At 37.3% G+C, this 18,143-nt stretch overlaps 1 protein-coding gene across 1 annotated transcript in view; it reads left to right on the forward strand.

Moving 5' to 3' along the window:
• Nucleotides 1-18,143, forward strand: part of LOC128815869 (probable acyl-CoA dehydrogenase 6) — a 75,264-nt gene that overhangs the window by 28,130 nt on the left and 28,991 nt on the right. The window contains exon 3 of the mRNA XM_053992959.1: nt 16,870-16,999. Coding sequence (XP_053848934.1) covers nt 16,870-16,999 — 130 coding nt within the window. The remainder of the gene's footprint in view (nt 1-16,869; nt 17,000-18,143) is intronic.

Here is an 18,143-nt window from a genome sequence, read left to right on the forward strand (position 1 = left end):
CTCCTGAAACACATAGGAGATGAAGTGTATCTTATTTTCATGAGAATATTCATGAGGAGCTGCAGACTGAACGACTTGAGTCTGTAGTAGTACGGGTGACTGCAGTTTCTGTCACTCTTCATATTTGGACGACAGTAAGATGACTTGAGGTAAAACTGGATCTCCATGCACTTGGTTGCTCTAAATCCCAAGTAGCAATTGAGAATATTCTTAAGTAAGGTGTCTTTTAGTCTCTTATCTAGAATTAATGCAGTATACATTATTGGCTAGGAAAGCAGTGGTTACTTTCTTTAAAACTGTAGAAACAACAGAGCCCTTTTCCTAGCACATGCCATGTCTAGTGGCAATAATAAAAAAAAAGAAACTTAGATCAGTTTTTAATTTTTTAACTCACCTTAGTTTCCTATGATTCTTTTGTTTTTCCCAAATACAAAATACTAAAAAATTACCATTTTATATGCTGCTAGAGAGAAGTCATGTATTTTACCTAGTTCAATTTGGTCTGTGACCTTGATTTATTTTTTTACCCATCTGTTAATCAGCCAGGAAGGCATTTTTGAGAGGTCTTGTTTGACTGTTGGGATAACTTTGCTGTGATGCTAGACTGCTTCTCTCAGTGAAAGACCTAAGTTCAGTAAGTAGTACTGAACCATATTCTGCTTTAAGAGTTTTGCAGTTATCCTCTATGCTTGATCCCATTCTTTATTTTAAATATTTGTTTTCTTCTTTCTCTTTGCTACAAGGCTGCTTTTCTTTCTGCATCTGTTTACCACTGGTGTTGCAGAGGTCATCACTGTAATTACCAGTGAAAGCTCAAAAAAGAGGAAATCAATCATTTCTGTGTTTCAGGGAATTTTCATCTACAACTCTTAGGACAAAAACTAAATTAACTGCATATTTTACTAACATTGAAGACAGATTTGGAATGGAAGCTGGGCATGTCTTGGCCTGAAAGTTTTGGCAAACTAATGAGGTCAAAGAAGAAATTAAGAAAGCTCAAAGGATTGATCTGTAGGAACAATTTAAGAGCTCTCTAGTTGAGCTATGGAGTGATTAGAGTCATGTGTTACAATGTAAGTGTCTGGCATAAACAAGGAAATGAGGACCTGTTTAGGACAGTGGAAGAAAATGAGAAATATAGACTGAAAAGCTGCCAGAAAATGAAATGTTGAGATGATCACTTTTCACCAAAAGTTGGGAACCTCACTGGTGAAGTAATACCAGCTGTATTGATGGAGACTATATGCAGCTGGGACTCAGTCCTCTGGGACCTTCTGTAGAGGTTCTTGGCTTTCTTTCTCATATCCTCAAGTCTTTAATCATCATTAAGAGTATCTTTATAGATAAGACAGATATAAATAAGTCTCTTTTCAGTGAACAGTGCAAGAGTATGAATAATGGAAAAAAAATCGGGTTGCTATTCCTAATAGGCAGTTTGTCTTCAGAATCTCCATACATTTGTTCAGAAAAAGTATTTATTAAACAATTTCAAGCACATTTATAAGTTTGTTGTCTATTAGCAAACAGGCAAAAAGACCATTTCTGACTGCAAATTATTTGCTCTACACATTTCAACCACATATATATTTATTTTTAAAAAAAATTATTCTGTGTCTGTGTAAAATAAACCTGGCTTATATCATCATTGAAAGAAGTGAAAAATGTGAAGTCATTTATCATGCTAATGAGAAAATAATCTCAACTGTAAACAGAAAAAGATAAGTAAGGAAACCATCAGTCTTCAGCTTTCATGCTGCTCCCTCCAGACAGCTTGTTAAGTCACACTGAAGTTAGAGTGTATGTCATGGTAAGACTTCTAAAAAAATTTTTGGGGAACAAACCAGCAAAATTGGTAATTTTGTCCATGTCTTTTGTTATTCTGTTATGTAAAAGACCCAGATAGAGTATTAAACAGACAAATATGAAACTTCTATATATTTGGGCTTAGGACAGGAAGTTTTTCATACACATCTAGTTTGGTTTTATATTATTCAGACATATTATGGTTGGGATTGGTGACCCTCATTAAGGAGTGTGTAGACTGGCCATTAGAATTAGAAAAAAGGGGGCTTTAAAGTGGAAGCATACTTTCGTGCCACAAAGGTTCTTAAAGAGCTGGTGTAAATTTTACAAATTGATTTTAAAAAGTATCCTTCTAATAGTTAAAAGTGAGGACCCACAGGGAGGTAGCATAACCAGTGAAGTACACTGTGGTATAATTTAAAACAATCTGCCACTTTTTAGTACTGGTTATTTCATAACTCTATTGCTTCAGGCAATTGTGATTGGGGATGGGGAAACAAACAGCCAAATTATGCTTAGGCTGGAATAGCAGCACAGCTGTTGGCAGCACCACGGTGTGACCGCCATGGCTGCTCCAGGAGTCAGAAACCCTTCTCCTGCTGATTTCTGCTTGCAGATGGGGCAGTGGTTCACACTTAGAGATAGTCTGTTATCTTCAAACCAGTCCTTACTGTGGGATAAGGAAAATGAGAGTCCCAGCTGGTAAAAGTCCCAAACCTTTACCTGTTTGGGGCTGCAGTCTCTGTAGAGCTGTGAGCCCTCACCCAGTTGTCAGGTCTGTCCTGTACATGCCCATTTCCATGGAGGCCATTCTTATACCAGACAAGATTATGGGATGGCAATAAAAAACCTTGGTCTGTTAAAGCTGAATTCCTCTGAGTGGAGTTGGGTTGTTTGTCCAGTCTCTAACTGCCTCCAAAGAAGCTTTTTCTTACTGTTTGCTTTTTCCAGGAGGAATCTCCAGTTAAAGCATATACCTAGTTGGTTGTGAGGATTCATATTTCCTTCTGCCCCTTGCTTCGTTGAATTAGGTTTAAAAACAAAATACTTTTATTGTTAAACTTCCTTCTCCCTTGTTTTTTGCAATGGTGAGCATCACTCTCCGCAGAAGTCTGTCTTCCTTTCCATGCACTTCCCTGAAATTGTTCCTTCGTTGTGTTCTTTGTTAATTAATTATACTACTCTCAGCTTCAGGGTTTCTTTTTTTTTTTTTCTCCTTTGGCTTCTTTGAGACTGTGATAAAATCCCATAACTTGTGTATCAAGAGACTCTTTATACTTGTGTTAGTTATCTTGCAGCATCTACTTTGTCATAGAGACCAAAAACATCATAATAGTAAATAGCAGGCAATGCACTACTTCTAAATTACTTTGTCCTTCCACACCATCCTCCTCCATGTCTTTTACTAGCTTTTTAAATCCTGCTGTCATCATTATGGGGAAAAAAATTCATCTTTTCAGTAAGTAGTAGCATATTTTAAAAGACATTTCATAGTAGAATACCATGGCTTTTTTGCCTCACTGGCCATTTATTTTGAAGATGTTTAAAATGCTTCTGTGCTTATGCAAGGAGATAAGAAAATGAAGGTAGATAAATGGGTAAATGAAAGATAAGAAGTACAACTGCTTGGCCTGTCTCTTCCTTAGCAGGAAAGACCTGATAGCAGATCGTGCCTTGTATTTCTAAGTGAAATCTGACCATCCAGACATGGGGAGGCAGCAAGGCAGTGTGGGGAGGTGAGGGCTTTGTACTTAGTAGCTGGCAGAGCACAGCACTGTGTCTGTTGTTTACAGCAGCTGAGAAACTTAGCTAGAGGTCAGATTAAAAAAAAAAAAAAAGAGTCAACAGGGAAACATTTGGAATAATTAAATTCCAATATGATTAGTTTTTATATAACCTTGTTGCAGCACATTTTCCGTTGCTGGCAGGCTAAACAAAGAGATCTTCTGATCCTGCTGTAAAATCTGTATGAATGTGGTTTGGATTCTTCCATCTTTTCTGTGTTTGTAATCAACTAAACAATCAGATCAATAATGCCCATTCATCTTGCTAAGATATTCCAAAAACATCCTGAATGTGGGATAAAGACAATAAATCTTCATTAGCATAAGAAACAGGACTGAGTGAAACACAGTGCCCAAAGCTGCATTTACACTGATAAAGACTTTTCATTGAGGTAGAAATTAGGGAGCACTTTCACCCCAGGTTAGACTAGAAAACACAAACTAGAGAATGAGATTTGTCTGAAGACACATCTTAGCCCTGGAAAACTGGCATGGAAGGATACACTGAGAGATGAAAAACAAACAAAAATCATATCGAGGTTTGTTTTTAGATTACTCAAGCATATTCATCTTCAAATAAGAGTAACCAGTTTCTTATATCTCTTTGTTCCATCACAGTAAAACTTGCTAGTTCTTCTCTTTTACTTAAAGTTTTCTGGAAGCCTCAAATTTTCTGGAAGCTGACAGACTGCACACACTTTTTCAACTGCAGGGCAAGATTAAACAGAACTCCAACAGCACTAACCACTCCAACACAAAGTCAGAAGAAAGCCAAATCTCACAGAGTAAATTGCAAGTGGAAGACATTTTCCGGTGGTAAAACATTAGTGTGGGTAACCTCAGTCTGCAGCAGCAAAGCTTCCAAACAGCAATTGCCCTAAAATGGTAAAAGGCTGGGGTTTCTTTTGTGGGATTTTCTGTTTCTTTCCATGGCAATACTTCTAACACGTAAGAAAAATCTGTGCAACAGGAATATGTATCTAGTCTTTCATGTAAACCTCCTTAAAATGCAGAGAATAGTGACATGGTTTGAAAGTGTAATTCCTAAGGTCTGTCTTTTAGCATGCTATTTAGATGAATTTGTATTTGCTGCATTTTTCATGTCTTGCTTTAGTTAATTGTTCTCAGTTCATGCTTTATCAGTGCTACTACAAAATTTAGAAAACAAGATTAACCACAGTTTGAGAAAGATTTCAAACAAGAAACAATTCTTTATTGACGCTTAGTGGTGTAAGAAAAACAGAAGCTCAGTCATTATAGTTATACCATGTTTGCATAAATGAGTTTTTTTCCTTTGCTTCTGCATTGGAATTTTTTTAGATAGAAGATATGCATTAATTCATGTTTTACTTGTTTTATGTCACTTGAAGTGATGAGGTTGTAGCCTAGAAGATGCTGTGATCTTTTCCAGACAGAAAAGCTTATCTCACTTCCCCCGCCCTTTTTTGTTGTTGTTGTTGTTGTTTTTTGGTTGTTTGGTTGTTTGGTTTGTTTTGGTTTTTTTTAATGGAAAGAGAATTCCAGCTTTACAAGTAAGGAATTGTTCATGTAAGCTTTCGTTGTTTCAACGATGTATAACATGGTCTTAAAGCTTATTGCTAATTTTTAGTGTTCAGTATTCAATGAACAATGTATTTGTCATTTCCTCAACTATTTTAAACATAGGGTAAGAGTTTAGCATAAATTGATGTCTTTGGTGTGGGTTTTCTCATTCTTTATGGTTCTGTAGAATTATGTAGTTGGGAAAAAGGAGGCACAGTCACTGCTGCTTTGCTCACCGTTAATTTGCTGTTGCCAGAATCACTCAGTTTGGGACTACCTGATGCTAAGAGATGCTATGCACTAGATTAATCATAATGAGTTAGCAGATAGTTCTTAAGGAGGAAAAGGATTATAATAATGCAGCACCAAAAGGATGTGTAAGGATCATGAAGCTTATAAATTGTAATACATTTATTATAATTTTGTGTCCGAGACACAGCAGAAGCTTCAGAATGGGTCACATTACAGATGCTTATATATCACTTTGTTTCTTCAGCATCTCACACTGCACTTTGATCATGCTGATGAAAAAGTTTTTTGCACCCTTGAACAGCTGCCCTGGCTCTTGGGCAGTTTATAAAGACAGTCTGAATCAGTGTGGGCTTGCTGTCTCCACCAGACTAAGGGTACTCAGAGATGTTGACCATGCTGTATTTTTGCATGACTGTGAGATACAAGATGTGTGCTGGAAATGCATTTTAAGCCAGAACCATTCCAGGACAGACATCTGCACATCTGGTGCCTCTGCTGTGCAGCATGGAAAGCCCACAGTGTCTCAGCTGCAGGGGAACTACAAGGGTCCAGCAGCATTGGGCTCTTTGTGTGTCATTAGGATGATCCCTGCAGCCTCAGCCACCTCCCATGTCATGTGCTGCCCATAAATGAGGAAACTAATTTATCCCAGCATCTCTTTAGGGTGCCTCTGAAATACTGGAAAGCTTATCAGCAAGCTCTTTGGAGATGTTGTTTAAGAGTAACACAGAGGTGATGGAAAATATTTCTCTCTCTGAACAGAAATGTCCAGGAGACCACATGAAACAAAGGATTCATCAGCAATCTTACTTACAGTGGCTGCACAGTGAGATGGCTAACTGTGATAAAAAGTGCCTATGCTAATAAAATACTCCTCAGTTCCCTTTCTTACAGGCCTGTGCTACCCACTGGGGTCTCATGGCCACAGAAGCCTGCGGTGATAGATGGATGCATGTGAAAATTAGGCAAATAGTTTGTGACTATTGAGTGTCCTTCTAAAATAGTCCCTCTTATGAGATGGAAAGTTATGTAACTCAAAAACATGACAAGGAGCTTTAATATGTTAAAATAATTTTCTGATTGTGTGTTTTGTTTCTGGAGATTCTTACATTACTTGCCAATAAATTGCATGGTATTTATTTTTTATTTCAGATATTTCAGTTACTCATTTAGAAACAGTACACATAACACTGTATAAACCAGGTGTCTGATGGATGGTTGCAAGTGCTTTAAAAATTCTTTGCAATTAGATGGATCTAATGGAAAGTCCTTCATACAAGACCAATTTAAAAAATTAGTAGTAATATGTAGTTTTGAGAGAAGCTTTTTCCTGCATGAAAAGGCTGCTTTTCCCTCCCCCATCATCCCCACTTTTTGTCTATGTGTAGATGTGTGGTAGAGATAGGAAAAACATGATGACTCTGAAAGTCTGTGTCCTTGGGAGTGGAAGGTGGAGGGGACTCCAGCCTCCCTGGTTTGTTGTTGTTTGTTTGTTTTAATTTGAAAGGAAGGTGTGTTATTGGCTAGATTATTGAGCCATGAAGATAATAATTCAGGTATTAGCTAATACTTCTAAGATTATTTTTTAAATATCTCCTGGAATAATTTCTGAATTTATATTAAGAAGGTGGAGTTTTTTCCCTCAATAAAAATTGTTTTGCTTCTTTTATTTTAAAATATAAATATTTTAAATTCAGTTTCAGGGACATCCCATAACAATACAATACATGTGTTGATTTAATGTAATTTGCCTTTCAGAATTTCTTGAAGAAAGAAATGAAATTTAATGCCTTTACAAATTTACTATGTGACCACATATTCAGTATGTTGAATATGAAATACACATTTATTGTTATGTAACTCTAGAGTGATATTTTGAGAGCAAGAATTTGAAATAAAATTTATTGTGTAGCTACTTATAAAAAAGTAAATTACTGAGATGAGTAGTGAACCCTTCTTGGGTTCCTGAATGGTTTGTAAATATTCAGAACTGGGAGAGGTCTGACTTTAGTCTTAAGTGTTTAAATAGCAAGTGATACAAATGCATCCTTACTGAAGACTTTAATTTGCTATGGCTAAATCTATATTCTATTTCTGTTGTAAAAAATTACAGCTAAACTGTATAGTAAAAGGCTTCTTAACTACTGGGTGCATGAATTCTTAGGATCATTAATTATAATTCAGGTAGGATTGGGAATCAGGGCAGGTGACAGGGATATTCTGGGGAGGAGGTTTTGTTATTTTTCTGAACTCATCTCAGTCTTCTACAAATGCCTTTAGCCATGTCATTGTTCCCTTTTGCCCTCGATTAATCCCTAGGTGTGTTATGGACCCCAGTGTGTCACACTGGCAATTGTGTAATAGGCACTTTGATGTGATTTTAATTGTAAACTGTATTATAATTTTATCTAGTCTCCAGCAGGGTGCTGTTATTCCCCCTTGGAACAACTGTTTTTCATTGGTTTGCGAGCTAATTTGTTACTGATTTCAGAACCAAATCTGTAAGAAGAAAAAGATAATTCTGATCAATAATAATTTCTTGGAGGAGACAACATTGTGTGATGAAATGCTTATAGAAATAATATAACACTCTGAGTAGAAGGTTCTTTAGAAGAAAATAATCTTGAATGGGGAATTTTATTTGTGGTATGCTTCCACTATACTGAAAATCCTTTCATTTTTGGCCAGTAGCACATACAAGGCACACCTCCAATGTTAGCATAAATAAAATAGTAGAGTAGCATATTTCACACTGGAGATAGCAGTTCAGATCAGAATCCTGTTGTGTCAGCTCTTCTACAAACAGAGAGGAATAATCTGTTTCATGATACGGTCTGGCTGACAAATCTTAAGGAGAAGAATGCCCACAGAATCATAGGCAAAAATGAGAAATGAGCCAGGTATTTGCAGCTCTAGAATATGGTTTAAAACATTTATCCACATTCCTTAAACCAAATAAAAGTTGTCAATGAAAGTTTTTCTCCACTAAAATTATCAAGAATAGAGAAAGCATGGAAACATATCAGTTTTACTGAAATATTGACTTGGAGAAAATGAAGGGAAAGACATTGTTCTGTTCATTTTTACCCCAGAAGTGGTTTTTATTTTCATCTTTCCTTTATGTGTCTTTACATAAAACAAAGGTCACCTGACAGAAGCATACAATTTAATGTTATAAAAATACTCAGATTGTTTCATTTTTCACTTTTGTTCCCCATTTGAGATCAAACCCATTGCCTTTCCTGGAAAACTGCAAATTTGGGTTTTGTCTCGAAGAGCTCACCATAATCCATTGCTCAGATCTAGAAATACTCTTTATTGCTTTGCTTTTGCTAACAGAAAGCAGTTTCAAAACCAGTCAGGTTTCTCAACAATCACAAACACAGAAGATGGTGTCCTTTGGTTTCTGTTGTACTTAGGAGCTGAAACCTCTGGAGATGCTCCAGCAGCACGATGGGCTGTCCCGCAGAGTGAGTGGTTGGGGGCTGCCAGAGACAAGGAGCTGTGGAACTGGTGGTCCCAGCCCTGCCCACGCTGAAGGCTGTGTCAGTGTGCAGATGCAGATGTTGCCAGCAGAAGAGAATTTATAAAGACAGAGGGTGTGCTTCTGGCTGCAGCATTACTTGATAGATGTCTCTTTAATAATCTGCTGGCTGGGGCTGTGCTGGGACTATGCTAACCTGCAATGTGGCAGGCATTCTAGGATGGCATGTTACCTTTCTCTCAGTATCTAACCCAACATCTCAAGGACTTAAGTCAGCCACTGGAAATTGATTTACTCCTTTAAGTCTGTGCTGATCAGGAATTCCCGTGGAAACCTCCTGTAGTGCACTTCTGTTCCAAGTTTGCTGCTACTGAACTAAAACCCCTGTGCTTGCCAGGCTAGCTCCAAAGCATGTCCAAAGTTTATTTCATTATTCACTGCACACATGCTGAAATTATTTTCGGGTTTTTTTTAAGTTATTGAAAAGTAACATTTTTTAAGTTTCTTCCCCTATGCCCAAAATTTCAATTCTCAATTTATAATTCCATTTGTAGATTGCAATTTTTGGAAAGTATGATCTAGTAAAATTTATGTCTTTGGGTGTGACATATTAAGTGTCTAAAGTTTTCATGTCAGACTAATGTGAATTTCCAACAAGCTATTTATTAGCTTGGACTGGAATAAAAGATCTTCTAGGGAAGAAAATTAAACACAGCTTTCAGTTGATAAATATTTAGCCTTTGTATTAAACCTTAGCATAGAAATTTTAATAAGTAGCAACTGTAATAAATCTGTGATCCTTAAATCACTGAGTATTGCTTCTCAGTTTAATTATTTATTTATTCAGAACTCAGAAGAAACAGAATGATGTTTTTAATATTGACTGTATATCCTGCTACCTTAAAGAAATGAAAGTAATTGGATGCCTGAAAGAAATGAAAGCAGTAAGTCTGCTTTTTGCTCATAGAGTGCTACAAAACCGAGTACAGTGACTCCTTTTCATCCAGCTTTTAAAAACTCTTTACAAATGTACATACTTGTATTCAGTGCTGTTACTCATCTCTTCTCTCTGTTGTGCTTAAACTGGGGTATGTTCTTTGGGGTATCTCGGTCAGTTACCCATTGATAAGTCTATTCCCATTTTCTTTCCCTGTTGACTTATGTATGGTTCAATGTCTGTGCATTACTGTATATTCCTTATAGTATCTATTTGTGCATTCATACTTAAGATACTACTGGAAGAAAATTTGCCATGATGCAGAGTAACATAAACTTTTTGTAGGAATTTGTGGTGGTTCATGTGAGAGGACGAGTCCTGAATAGAAGCACCAGCACCACATAAAGGTGATGTACCTGCTTCATCCTTGTACAGGTGTGGGACTAATTATTACCTGTTCAAAGTGAACAACTATGTTAAAGGTAGCTGAGCAGCTGTTCAGACATTTTCTTGGGAGGAAGAGCGCATTTTACATGGGGCTCACAGATGCTGATGACAGATGTTAGTGCCTCTGAGGGCTGACTTATGGTTGTGTCAGGAGGACTTCAGTGGACACATGTTGTTGAAGGATTTGATGCAATGGTGGCTTGATCATCAGAAAGGCGGCCACCTTTAAGCTGCAGAGAGCAAGCAATCACTGCTGGATACTTGAGCATCTGCAAGCAAAGCTTAGAGCAGGCTGGTAGCCTGCTGGTAGCAATGTATGTAAGGAGGCTGGCAGCTTTGCTGGTTGACTGATCTCAAGCAGCAGGCAAGTTGCAAAGGTGATATCCTTGAAATTCATTCTATGATTTGTTTATGAGCTTGCCCAAAGAGAATCCCAATGAGAAGTAACATGGCTTTTCCACTGAAGCTCAGGAAGGGTGATATTCAGCCTTTATACTTCTTGACTTCATTTTTCTGTGTGTTTGGTGTTTATTTCATTTTCTTTATGCTGTGGCATTTAGTTTGACTGACATTTTCAAATGTACAAATGTACAATAACTGAGATCTGTGCTCTTTAACCTTAAAGAAAAAGCTGTAAGCTATTTCGATTAAATTCCAATTCTTTGGAACAGATGTTGGATCAGAGCTGAGTGGGGGGGAAATAAGCTCCATTTAAAACTCCAGGCAGAAGACAACTGAGGAGACTGTGACCAGGGATTGCTTAAAGTTTTTCTCTGGCTTGGAGCTGATGCAATAGCTGGTGCCTGGGGCTGTGTGCACTTTGGATATTCTTTTTCCTCTTTTCTTTTTTAGCTACTGCATCTTTTACATTGTTAATATTTCTTATGTTGACATGTGTACATTTTATTCTATTGTACTAGGCAGCTTAGCTTTTCCTTCCCCATAACATTGTTTGTACACAATTTTGGGGGTTTGTGTGATATTGTTTTTAAGAGCTCTGATAACCTTCTGAGTTTGAAGTTTTATGCAAATGTGATTTCTAACTCAATGTCACTGGGTGATTCTTCATAACCACTTAGAAAAGGAGGAAAACTCTACAAATTTTTGAGGGATGTTTTAGAAATCGGAGGGTAGCAAGTGCTGGTGTTGGCAACTTGGTCATTTAGAATATACTGCTCTGGCTTTTTAAAGTGTCCTATGCAGCTTTGAACCCTTTTTAAAGGTGTCCATGCTGTCCCTAGCTGGGGCCAGGTCTGTGTGGTGCATTTATCTGCTCAGTGGCAGGCACTGCCAAGTTCCTATGTGGTATCTTGTGCTGGTATTATAGGAGAGTTTTTATCTTTACACTGTGTGAGAAGTTTCTCCTTTATTTTATAGTGTAGATCTGTCTTAATCTAAAACAGTCCCATACAGACCCAATAACCTTATTTATCTCAGTGAATTTAGTTTCTGTGGTGGCAACCGTGATGACGTCTGTAGCAAGAAGGAACAGAATACAGAATACAGTACAGAATAATACTGAATACAGAAGGAGTTTTGCAGGAACGCACATTTTGCGTTGTTAGTTGCTCTTGGGATTGTACTTGTGCTGCTAACCATGAGTGCTTGAAAAGTAATGAGAAGCCAATCCATATTTTTCCTTTCCCAAGGACTACTAGATCATGAGCAATACTAGAAGTTTGGTTAGCAGAGTAAGTCCTTACCTGTCTTGAAATTTTTGGATTAAGTGGTATCTGTGAGAGAGCAAGTACTGAAAGGTGACTGCAATCTTTCTGGGATCAAGCAAACAAAATCATGAAGCACTATAATTTTTCCTGGTTTGGGACAAAATTTCATTCAAACTGGGGGAGTTTGGTCTCTCTTACTAAGGTAATCTGTTAAAAACTTTGCATCTGTTAGAATGGTTTATTTGTGTCTGGAGTTTTTTTCTTTGTAAGTTTTTTTTTAATTTGTTATTTCGTTTTGATTTTTTTTTGTGAATTGGTCGGGGGGGGGGGGGGAAATTAGCCCAAAAAAATACTTATGTCGTAATCTCAACAAGACTAAAGTGGACTCACAGTTTTTCTGTTACTCTTAATGAGAGGTTTTTTCCTCTACACTCAGCCAGAAGCAAACAACCAAGAAGGCAGGAGATGTTTTCTGAACTTCATCAGTCTCAACTTTTCATAATGGATTTATGGGAAATTGCACAAGACAGAGAGTACACCCTTGGTAATTCTTTAAATTCCTTCAATAGAAAGCAGAGGAAAGGAATTATGATATGGATTTCTGTACTGTCCTACCTGATGACATTTGCAGTTATGTAGATTCAAGATTCTTTGTACTTCTCTGGAGCTGAAATTCTTGAACCATATTTATGGTAGGTGAATAAGGTTTGAACAATTAAATTTTGCTTCTGTTGATTTAAAATTGTAAGCTGTGATGAAAACTGGCAATTAGCTTTGTCATCGTAGTGTCAAATATAGTAGTCTCTCAGACCTATCTTCAAACTGGGATTGGATTCATGTTTTATTTGTCTGTGACAAATATGAAAGCACATATTTGATTATTTTTCTTGCACTGAGGTAAATGCCCATAGTAAAAATAATAATAAGTGATTTTCTTTGGTGTAAATACACTTCATTGAAACTTTGGAAAGTACGTAAACAAACAAGATAAATTGTATAAATACAAGCATTTAAAATGGACTTCTGGATACATTCTGCATTGTGTTATCACCATTCCTTTATCCAGGCTCACTTACATTCTTAAAACATTCTGAGGACCACCTGTTTCACCTTGCTTCAATTCACTTACAGATCCTTTTCACCACAGATACTGTCATTCTCACTAATATCTACTAGGTGTGGTTCAGAAACAAATTCCAAATAGAGACACTTGTAAACTCTTACAAATTTTTGACTAGAGACATCAAGCCTGTCTTATCATGGAACAGAGTCATATTTGAACAGGGATCTTGAACAAGTGGCAAGAAATGCTCTGGTCTTCACAAAAGTGAAATGATTATATGGAAGACTTCAGCTTTTTTTTTTGCCTTTATGACTCCTTTTTCATAGACTTCGTCTTTGTTTTTCCAACTGGTCTTCTCAGCAGTGCTTCTGTTTTGACATGTTGCACCTGGAGATCATGTCTTGCTCTTTTATTTGTAGTTTTGGGCATCGTCTGTGCCGTCTGCCCTAAATTCATATGTAAAACTCCTGATACCCTAAATTGTCAGATTTAGTAGAATATACACTTGCATCTTTTAAAACCAATGTTTTTTAAGATTCACTGTGTTCTTTTGGATTCCTACTCTACTGCCTGGATCTACAAATATGACATGTAAAAATTTGCTGGTCTGTATGAAATAAGGAGGTTTTGTGGGTTGGGAGTGTTCAAATAATGTGATGGTGGTGATTAGTAGAAAAGCAGAGAGCCAATTTAAAGGAGTAGGTTAATATACTGACCATGGTGTGGTGGGTTCATCTTGACCAACCACTAACTCACTCTCCCTCTTCAACAGGACAGGGCAGAAAATAAAATACCAAGGCCTGGCTGTCAAGGAAAGTCAGGGAGACTGGCCACCAGTTACCATCACAGTCAAAAGCAGACTTGTCTGGGGGAAAATTATTTTAATTTCCTGCCAGTTAAAGTAGATTTGTGTAGTGAGAAGCAAAGGCAAATTAAAACAAGATGTTCCAACATCCTGTCTCCCTTCTTCCCAGGTTCATCTTCCATTCTTCATTCCTGACTCATCTACCTCACTCCCCAGCCCAAGCGGCACAGCAGGATGGGGATGGGAGGTTGCAGTCAGTCCATAGCACATCCTCTCTGCTCTTCCTTCCTCTTCACACTTTTTCCTTCCTGCAGCTTGGGTCCTGCCCATGGGCTGCAGTGCAGAATCTTTATTTATTTGTATGTTTCAGTGCTTTCTGCTTTGGGCCTTATATTTTAATTTCTTTGTAAAAGAACTTGAAATCCGACAATGGATAAGATGTTGTATTAGGCCATTTAACAGCTAGAAGTTGTGCTATTATCATTAAAACTGTAACAATTTGAATATAGCTGAGTTGCCTCTTTCTACCTGTTTTCAGCTATAAAAGCAATAGTGCATTAGACTTTCTGCCTAGTTTAATCTACTTTGTGCTTTGTTCTTTTAATTTTCTTACAAATTAAAAATGGTAATGTAGCCAAACAATTCTCTAAAGGTCCCTCATCTCATTTTAAAGTAGCATGAAATATTTACCTTCCCCAGAAATATTTTACTTGTAAATATTTAAATATAGTTTGTTATTCTTGATGTGGATTTTTTTTGGTGTGGGTTTTTTGCTGTTTATTTTTTGAGATTTTGTGTGTGTTTGTTTGTATGTTTTGTAAAGCAATCAAATATGGAATTGATTTGGTTTCTTTCACTATGGATTTTTCACCAAAATTTTCACCAGAATTTTCACTCCTATGTTAGGCCTGGTGTTTGCTCTTCTGAATTAAAATTTAATTGACCTATTAGCATTAAATCATAGTACAGGTACTTCCAGAAAGTGGTGTTTGTTGATGAGACTGGTGAATACAAACCTACTACCACCAGCATATTGCCTTTTTTGCAAATAACAATTATTTTAAAAAGTTCTTCCCTCTTCCAAAAAGAGTTATTCCCAAGTTCTGTTCCAAATAAAAACTGAACATTAATTTCATAAAACTTTTATCATCATCACTGAAGCAGATGGAAATAAGACTGGTTGATGATTTTGTCTCAGATTAAGAGCTGAGTCCCATGACATGCAGGGAAATGTGCTCGGACCAGCCCCAAAATCGCTGCCTGGAGTGCTGGCAGTGTGTCTGCCAGCACCAGGCTGCCACTAGGAACTGAGGAAAAAAGGATATTTCTTTGGTGCTTGTAGCCAGCACTGCCTGCTGATGCTGTGTGTGACACCACTGGCTCAGTGTGGAGGGCCAGTTCTCCAAAGAGATGGGACAAAACTGTTTTTAGCCATGGCCTAAGTTACCTGAATTACCAGGGATAAAATGGCACAAACAGCACTGACAAATCAATCTCCACCTTGATCAAGAATTTGGGGCTCAGAAAGACATTCTCTATCATTGTGCACATAGATTCCTTACTGCTACTCAGAGCATTTATTTATTGATGGGGGCTGTGTAAAGGCAAAAAAATTAGATTATCTGTTATGTTAAACACATTTCCATGTTGCTGATATGTTTCATTATACTGCTTAAGCTCCTGGTAGGAGCTTTAATTTTGTGTATATTTTTAAGAAACATTCTTTTCAAGCACAAGTTTGGAAAAAGTAGCAGTTATTTAATTCTGTCAGTCTAAGCTATTCAGTATGACCTAAGGAGAAATGTTTTTTGGAAACTGAACTTTATGCTTAGCCTTTCCTATTGTGTTTTTCCTTTCAGCAAAGAAAGGATGCACAAAGATAGTTTTTGTGGTTTAGGAAACAGATGATAGCATGCAAAGCTCCATGTTTATATGCACTGTGATGTTTTGACCTTTATTTAATGGTGTTTTTTGAAAACTTCAGAGCAGGTCAATGAAGAGTGTACTCGGTGTTTGAGGTCAGCAAGTGAAAACAGACGAGGGTCATCTGCCCCTTATTGTGTGTGTGAGGGGTGAGGGTTTTATCTATTTATTTGAAATTTCCTTAGCTGGTCTTCAAAGGATCTAAGAGAAAAAAAAAAAGAGGCAGCATTATCTAATCAAAGCTGCTCAGTCAACTAATGACGTCAGGTAGCAACCTTAACCTTCACTTTCTCACCATATTTCCTTTGGACTATAAGCTATTTTATACAGCTAAAAATTACCTCATCCATCATAGCAATGTAGCCTTTTTCTGTGCTTCACTATGTAGTGGGTTTATCAGCACTGGGCATGGGAATGAGGTGAAGAATAATTTCTTCTTTAATTGAATTTGCAGATTGGAATGCTGAGGGGAGAGGGGCAGCAATGGGCTGTGCTGGCACCAGGCCAGCACCCCAGGTTGTCAGCTCCCTGGGAACAGAGTGCTTTAATCACTGCACAGACCGGGTGCAGGGTGTGGAATAAACGCATTCAGTACTGCAGTTGTGTCTAACATGAATTTTGAGCTACAGCAGTAATTTAGAATAGAAACACGACCTGCGTGTGGTCGCGCTCCGTGCTGACTTGACTGCTGTGTCTGAGAAAGATGATTGCATTGTGTGATGAGAGCGGCTGTCAGGAGTTATCATGGGGAAATAAAAGCACTTATTACCTTGTGGTGTGATTTGTTCATATGACCTTGCTGTTGGAAAGAATAATTTTACCTTCTGGTATCATTTACAACAGCATGTCACTTCTTCCTTCTATTTCCAGTAAAAGTAATGAGGCTACTTAGGATACTCAGAAGTGACCTGATGTGCACATAGATAATTAGAGCAGGTGTCATTCTCAATTCAATTCTCAATATTGTAGAGAATAATGTGGTATTGCTTTTGTGAAAGGGAGTTGGTAATTGTCAAATACTTAAAAATTAGCAGTTAAATTACAGCTGGCAAGTCCTTGCAGTAGCAACATCTTTTTTTGTTGTTTTTTGTTGTTGTTGTTGTTCTTCTTGTTGCTTATGCCAGTCTAGAGTATGAGAATAATAGATTTGTTTTTTCCTCAGAATATGGCGGCATGGGTTTGGACTTCTCCTATAATATTGCAGTGGCAGAAGAGCTGGGAAATATCCGTTGTGGAGGTATTCCCATGGCTATTGGAGTGCAAGCTGGCATGGCTACCCCTGCTCTTACAAGGTAATTTTCAGAAAGTTTGGTTTAGCCTAAAACCCAATTGTCATGAGTAGAAAAAAACAATACTGTGTAGATTTACTGTCAAGTTGCTACTCAGTAATGCCTGAGGAAAGAACCTACTTTCCACTTCTCTCAGTTTGCTTTAGAGGAGAAAACACTTTCTCATTTTTTTAAATGCTAGAGTTATATTAATTATATGTTAAAACATAAACCTTGTTGAGTAGTAGATAATATGTTTACAAACACAAAATCTTGGTACCACAACCAATTAAAAAAATGTAATTCCAGAATCCAATTTTTCCTGTCTGTCTTTTTTATTATATCCAAGTGCAGTAATACTAAAGATGCATTTAGTTGTAATGATTAGGATCAGTCTAATTCTGCTTTATAATTTACTTGCTCTTTTTCCAGCTTTGCAAGGTGTCAGTCCTAAAGTTGTAGCACAAATATCATGCTTCCTAAACATGCCCATGCTAGGCAATTAATATTTTTTCTTTTTCTCATCCACTATATCAGTGTTCCCATTTGAATCACTTACTATCATTCAGGCTCCTACATTTTCTTAATCTGATTTGTTGTGGTTTTTTATTCCCTCAATAAAAGTGACAGTTACCAACTTCTTGATGTAGGAGTTTTGCAGATACTCTGTGTCATAACAGCAGTTCTTAAAACTAGAGTGGGGCAATTGGGTGATCCAGCAGTTTACCCCTGGAATGGATGCACCTAAAATTCTGGAAGATGAGGGTGGGAATTAAATTCTAATAATTATGTTGAAATCAGGAATTTCTCTGCACTAAACAGATATACAAGAAGGGAAGTTTTACTCAGAAGAACATTTTAGGGATTTTTTGATAATTTTCAGGGGATTGTTGACTTTTTTTTCCTGTTCTGAATGGAAACGCCTGTAAATCTACTGTAGAGTCTGGAATATAAGCTTCATTCCTTTGACATCTGCTTATCCTGCTGTATGTGTGACTTCAGAGGCCTCATCTACAACAATTTTTTCTTAATTTTTTTTGTGTAATGCACCAAAAGCTTGCTAAATGCATGGAGTACAGTATGGCTCTTGCAACAGTGGCTTAGCTATAGTCCAACTGAGAATAAGAATAGTATTTTAAAAGACTTCAGACAGTACTACCTTGCCCCC

The sequence above is a fragment of the Vidua macroura genome, chromosome 1, assembly GCF_024509145.1.
Source record: "Vidua macroura isolate BioBank_ID:100142 chromosome 1, ASM2450914v1, whole genome shotgun sequence".
Lineage (NCBI taxonomy): Eukaryota > Metazoa > Chordata > Aves > Passeriformes > Viduidae > Vidua > Vidua macroura.